Source organism: Humulus lupulus, chromosome 2 (genome assembly GCF_963169125.1).
Source record: "Humulus lupulus chromosome 2, drHumLupu1.1, whole genome shotgun sequence".
NCBI lineage: Eukaryota > Viridiplantae > Streptophyta > Magnoliopsida > Rosales > Cannabaceae > Humulus > Humulus lupulus.
In genome coordinates this window covers 173,993,288-174,000,191 of record NC_084794.1, presented here as the reverse complement: position 1 = coordinate 174,000,191, position 6,904 = coordinate 173,993,288, and the positions used below count along the sequence as shown (strand labels likewise).

General features: G+C 39.3%; 1 protein-coding gene across 1 annotated transcript; it reads right to left on the bottom strand.

Annotated features, from left to right (window-relative positions):
- Positions 1-6,223: 6,223 nt before the first annotated feature.
- LOC133814937 (uncharacterized) lies at positions 6,224-6,628 on the bottom strand. Its single transcript, XM_062247838.1, has one exon. It carries the CDS (start codon positions 6,626-6,628, stop codon positions 6,224-6,226), a length of 405 nt encoding a protein of 134 aa, XP_062103822.1.
- Between the last annotated feature and the right edge of the window lie 276 nt (positions 6,629-6,904).

Below are 6,904 nucleotides of genomic sequence, written 5' to 3'. Positions count from 1 at the left end.
CAAGCCTGGGGCGTTCCTCCCGCTGGACCAATACTTCACCGACTTCCTCAACTACGTGAAGTTGGCTCCTTTCCAACTCCCCCCCAACTCCTACCGTTTGTTGGCAGGGTTGAGATATCTGTTCTTGAAACAGGAATGGGAGTTCCCCACTCCGGCAGACATCTTATATTTTTTCTGCCTCAAGGCCAGCCCGGAGCAGCAGGGCGAGGCGACGGTAACTACTACCTGACCCGCTTCCCAAACACGGCTGTGGTCATCGAGCTGCCTAGCCACCCCAATGACTTCAAAGACTTGTTCTTTATGTCCAAGGGGTTTTGCAACTGCGAACTTCATTACTTCAACCATCCTCGTAAGTACCTTTTACTCTTAGCTCGTAAGTTAAGTATTGATTAGCTCCCCTTTATCAGTTTCTAACTTAGAACAATTCTGCAGCCATTTACGCGAGGACAGACAAGTCTGTGATCCTTGGGAGTCAGTACGAGACACTGGCGGGTCTGCCCCCCATTGAAAAGGACTATCGCCAGCTCGTGATAGACGAGACGATGTTGGCATGCAAACTGATCTCTCCAGGCCAGACTTTGGCCCTGAGGAGACCCCGGGGGCTTCCCCCAGCTCGCGAGATGAGGCCCATCCCCGAGGAGGAGGCCGCGGGGGAAGGAGAGGATGAGGACGAGGAGGACGAGGTGCCCCTCATAAGGATGAGGAGGAAGCGGGCGCTGGAGGTTGCCCAAAGAATGGACGAGGAGAGGATCCGATCCGGAGCAGCCGCAGGTCCCTCTGGGCAAGGTAATCCTTACATGTTCAGGGGCTTAGATAGGGCCACCACCGATCCTCGGTTAGCTAGGTTTAATTCCAAGTAGCCCGTCCAACGCCATCGAAACGACCCAGACCTCGACATAACCCTACTCCAGTGCATCGACCGACTCGTGCTGGATTACGAGAGTAGCCGCCCTAGGGGTACTATAGTTGTAGACAACACCTTAGCCTTTAGTTCGGCCTTCTTTGAGGAGTATGGGACTAATCTTCGGTCATGGCCCTCTCTTCGGGAGGGTACTGTAGCTCCGGGTCTTAGGCAGTATGTAGAAGAGTCTAGTCCCGAACCAGATTCGAAACCAGAATCTGTTCCAGCTCGCGAAGTCATTGTCTTAGATTCCCCCGCACGAGCTCTAGGGCTGATGGTCGTGACCATAGATTCCTCTTCTAGCTCGGGGGGTAGGATCCTTTTCAATATATATACTTGAGTTCTGCTTTTTCCCCCTTATTTTTGTTCTTGCATAAATGCTTATTTGTATACTAATGTTGTCTTTGTTTTGCCAAAGGAAATGTCTCAGCCCGGGAATAAAGACCTGCGAGCTATGTTCACCGGAGGGAACTCTTCTGCTGGGGCCCTGGGCCCAAATGAAGAAGCTCCGGGTGGCGAAGAAAGTCGCCGGGAGCCAAAATATTTGGGGGAGGGGGCCCTTCTTAGACTAACGTAGTTCCGCCACTGGGACGAGTGATTTTTGAGATAATTTCAGGTTTTTGGTGTTAAAGTTGTGTTTTTAGTGGTAGTTAGGTAATTTTAAGAAAATTCAGAAATAGTTTTGTGGGGCATGGCTTTAGTATTATTGGCTATATGAGGCACATTTTGTGGAGTTTCCCAAAAGAAATAGGGTTTCCTAAATTGTACCCTAATTGAGTATTAATTGAGTAAAGAAGACCCGCCATTGGTGCCATCTTCACCATCACCATTATGCAGAAATTACCCAAAAATGAAGAGAAGAAGAAATACAAGGAATAGGAAAGACAAGGGAAACTACACTAATTGACCCTAATTAACCCTATATTTATAACTCTAACCCTTAGTCAATGTTTTTCACATTATTGACTCTTTAAGACAAAATTACCCCTATGTTAAACAAACAATTAGAAACAAATATAACCCTTACATTTCCATCTCTAAGCTTCCCACTGAAAACCCTCCCAAACCCAGATATCTTCAACGTTGTTGTCAAATAAGCTTGGGTGGTGTTGTCGTCTCAAGCCAGCACCCACGTCATCTCTGCCACACCAACGCATGTCCACCCAGCTGCATCGTCGTCTCCACCCAGCAGCACTGCGTCTTCGTCTCCGCCCATCCGTCGAGTCCCCTTCAATGAAGCCTCCCACCACCACCCTTTGTGTATCGTGTTTCTCCAAAAACATAGATTTATATACAACTTACAATCAGGTAATGTAATTGTTGTTTGATTATATTTTGTATTTTCATTGTTTATGATATTCTTTTGTAGTAATTTGAAGCATATTTGTTGAATTTTCATAGTGCCCACCAAGTATTTGTAATAATGCTCAACTAAAAATGCTTGGCCTCAATTTCTAGCGTGATATATATTTCTTTTTCTAATATTATTAGTTTATTGGAATAAATTTATTAGCATATTATATATGATATATAAGTGAAAATCAATTATGGAAGGAACTTGTAACTCAAATGCACTAGTTTGTTATCAAATATATGAATGAGTATTAGTTAATGCCAAACATGATCAAAGTAGCTAAAGAATAGGCACCATGTTTATCTCCATTGGTTTGAATTGAATCCTCATGGAGTGTGTACTTCGCATCAATTTATGATCTTTTAATGTTTATATGTGAATTTAATTGAAAAACTAGTATCTTTTAATGATATAAAAAAAACTCATTTGAAATATGATTTCATTTCTGCAGAATGTAAGTAGTATTTTTGTAGTTCTTGGATTTTTGAGTGAGAAATATCTTACCTCAAGCAAGACCAACAGTGGGATGGATTATGGATTATTATGGGTATATACTTGTTAAATACTAATTTTGTTAGAATTTTGTGTGAACAAGAGGTGAATTTGATGCGAACTATGTTTGAATTCGGTGTGAATTATGTGTGAGGTTGGTGTGAATTTGGGTGAACTATGTGTGAACAAAGTGTGAACCATGTGTGAATAATGTGTGAACCATACAAAGTGTGAATTATGTGTGAACCATGCGTGAATCATGTGTGAATTTAGTGTGAACAATATGTGTGAATTTGGGGTGAACTATGTGTGAACAACGTGTGAATTTGGCGTGAATATGGTGTGAATTATGTGTGAGGTTGGTGTGAATTTGGGTGAACTATGTGTGAACAAAGTGTGAACCATGTGTGAATAATATGTGAACCATACAAAGTGTGAATAATGTGTGAATCATACGTGAACCATGTGTGAATTTAGTGTGAACAATATGTGTGAATTTGGGGTGAACTATGTGTGAACAATGTGTGAATTTGGTGTGAACAATTAAGGTGTAGATTTGGTGTGAACCATGTGTGATTTTAGTGTGAACCATGTGTGAAGAAAGTGTGAATATATATGAGTTATGTATTATGCGCTTATTTAATTTACATTTTTAGATGTCACTCCTCATGCTTCCTACTGAAAGGCATTATCCAGCAAAGGCTGCATATAGGGGAGGGAGCATTATGAGTACAATAGTAGCGAAGTTCACTGCATTTAACTTGTTGGAACGAGCGAAACAGTCACCATTCAAGAAATTCTTCTTAGCTCCGCCTCTACAATATTCAGGAGTTATTATTCACCAGTTACTGCTTAGGAGAGTTGTTGATAGAGGAAAGAACGAATACTGCTTGAATTTTAATATTTGTGGCCAGAATACAAGGTTTGGAATTAGTGAATTTGGTTTGATCACTGGATTGAATTGTGTAATTTCTCTAGATCAGGAAAAGTATAAATATATGACCAAGAGTAAAAGACTTCTCCAGACATACTTGAACAATAAAGAATGTTTGTCTTCTGAAGAGTTGGAAGATGTATTCAAAAGGTGCGATGTGAAAGAAGACGTATGGAAATTAGGTCTATGTTTTTTGGTAGACTCTCTTTTATTACCCAGTGAACCAAAGAAGAAATGCTTTATTGATGTCCTTTCTATGGTGGAAAATAAAGATGACTTCTTCAACTATCCTTGGGGGAGATTATCGTACGAGAAGACATTATTCGTCTTGACAAAATATATGGAAAGGCTAAGGAATAAATACTTGAAGAATGTTGAGCAAAAGAGAAAAAGACCAGCACCTCAGTACACAATTTATGGTTATGCCATTGCTCTGCAATATTGGGCCTATGAAATTTTCACAAAGTTCGCTGCATTTGCTGATCAACAACCCCTTGCCTTTCCAAGAATGCTTAGCTGGTCATCGCATAAAATGCTTAAAGAGAAAGATATTGAAGTTGTATTTAAGAAAAAAAAAGTATGAGTCGTTGAGATTTTATTTGAGTTTGTCATTTATATGTAATGTTTGTACCTTATTAATTTATTATTTTATTGCAGGATCTTGTGAAGGCCACGCTCAATCCAAGACCCGAAGAGAAAGAATTTCATGACTCTGTTATTCAAGGACCAGATGAACTACTCATGGGTCGTGTTATTACCTTTGTAGACAATGATGTGGAATTGGAGTTTGAAAGGGAAGAACGTGAGGAACCTCCCACAAAGCCCGATGTAGCAGATGGGCATCGTCACGAGCAAGACCAAAAAGAGATACAAAATCCAATTAACACTCACCATGAAAATTTGTTAACTGATGTTAACACCTTGAAAAGTAACCAACAAAGAATGGAGGAGAAGTTGGATTATCTAATTGAATTGGTGCTCTCGCAACGTAAATGCAGTGATTCTGAGGATTCAGTATCAGATGGGCATCTTGCTTCACCACACCGTACATATATTGTGGAGCACGTTGTTGGAGAAGATAGCCCTAGTTGTAAGGTGGTATCTTATGAAGATATGGTTGGGGTAGAATTCAAGAGAAGGAGGGTTCCAACGAAAATAATTTTTGGTGTCGAGTTTACTAATCCAACTAGGAAGAAAAAGAAAGCAAAGACAATTGTAACTAATCCTTGTGAAATTAATCCCCTACAGCCATATGACGAAAAGCAAATGAGACGTTTTAAGAAATGGGTAATTAGTTTAAAAAAGAATGATAAGCCAATTTCTCTCTTAGCTGGTTCATGCACAGCGAAATGGTTTATTCAGCTACTTACACCACGTACATGGCTTGACGGACTGGTAAGAATATTGAAATAATTTTTTAAAATATATATATAACTTGAATGTGATGTATATATACTTATAATATTTGGCATGCAGCACATTGATGCAGCTTTAGGGTTGATGAAAGAACAAGTGTAAACTTACAAGAAGACTTACTCCGAAAGACTCACCATCGTGGATTCTATGTTCCAACAGTTCTTCGAAGCACATTGGGAACAACTCAACAAGAGGAAAATCAAATCAAGCTACATTTGGCCAAAGGAAGTGTTTGATTACTTGTTAGGTGATGATAACAATTTCAAAAGGAGTTGGAAAGATATTAACGATGTGGTTGCCCCGATTAAATTTTTTGGGACACATTGGATGTTGTTAGAGATATCACTGACAAGCTATCTTATAAAAGCTTATGACTCTGATATCATTGTGGTCTCCAACAAGAAGTTTGAGAATAAAATGAGCAGATGGGGAAAAATGCTACCATATCTAATTCAATCCAGTGGGCTATTAAGCCATGGGAAAGATGTCCAACTACAAGCAGAGAAAGTACATTTTGAGTTCACAAGACTTGGCACAGAAAAAGTGCCACATACCAAAACTAGGTATAACTATGTTAACCATATTTAAATTGTAAATAATCACTATGGTCTTCCAATAATTAAAAAAATTTATATCCTTTGCAGTGGCGATTGTGGGGTATATGTCATCAAACATCTGGAGTATTTGCTAGCCAAAAAACCGTTATCCGAAGTAAATGACAACAACACGGATTTCTTTAGAAAAAAGATTTGTTTTACCATAACTTACAACCATAGTTGTTTTTTATTTAAATATATGTATCTTATTTTTGAATGTATGAAGAAAACTATGTCAACTTCATCTCATTAAATGGTATTGAATGACTTCGTCAATTTCATCTTAATAGTGGAATAAATATTTATCACTTTTATCTTATTAAGTTATGTATGAATTAGGTGTGAATTAAGTGTGAACTATGTGTGAACCAGGTGTCAATTACGTGTGAACTATGTATGATTTAAATGCATGTGTGAATTAGGTGTGTCCGAAACAACAAACTTTAACACAAAAAGTCGTATTACTGAACCAATCTAAAAATTCAAATTCTGCAATTGAAGAGTTCAAAGTAAAACAATCAAAGTAAAAACTAAGCATGTCTAGACGGTGGGGGACAAACGGTGGTGCACATCACTCGATTGTGGCCCAGGACACCACATCTACTACATCTATGTTGTTTGCTATTCTTCGAACCCTTTAATAGATGTCGTTTCTTCTTTGGACGACCAGCCTTCTGCTTCACTAAAGGAGGAGCTATCATCATACTTCCTATGTCATTTGGTATCACCCAAGATTCTTCATTACCTAGCGTATATACAGATCCACCATAGGATGACAACCATGCTTCAACTGTGTAGAATCTGGAGCATAAAGTATATGGACTAATGCCATGATCTCGAGCACCAGCTAGAGCATGTTCACAAGAAAGACCTGTCAAATCAAATCTTCTACAACTACATTTTTTCGTCCTCAGCAACATCTCCATCAAGGTCATCGTCCAATACTGTTATTTCATATTGACTAGACGGAAAAGGGACCAAGGTAATGGACATGTCTGCTAACTTTCACAAATCAGCTTCCACTTCTGTGGCAAGAGGACTTGTAGCCACTGATGTTGCAGTTCAATGCTCGAAAAACCATTTTTGTAAAGTGTGCCTCATAAATTCCATGAGACTAGTAATTTTCCACCCACGTACCTCAGCAATGACATTGTTTTAGCTTTCCGCAGTACCTGTAGTCATTAAATTATATCGATGACCAGGAAAAAAAG

Bases quoted from the DNA above. Each gene is read 5' to 3' on its own strand.
- LOC133814937 (XM_062247838.1), bottom strand. From the start codon at position 6,628: ATGACCTTGATGGAGATGTTGCTGAGGACGAAAAAATGTAGTTGTAGA.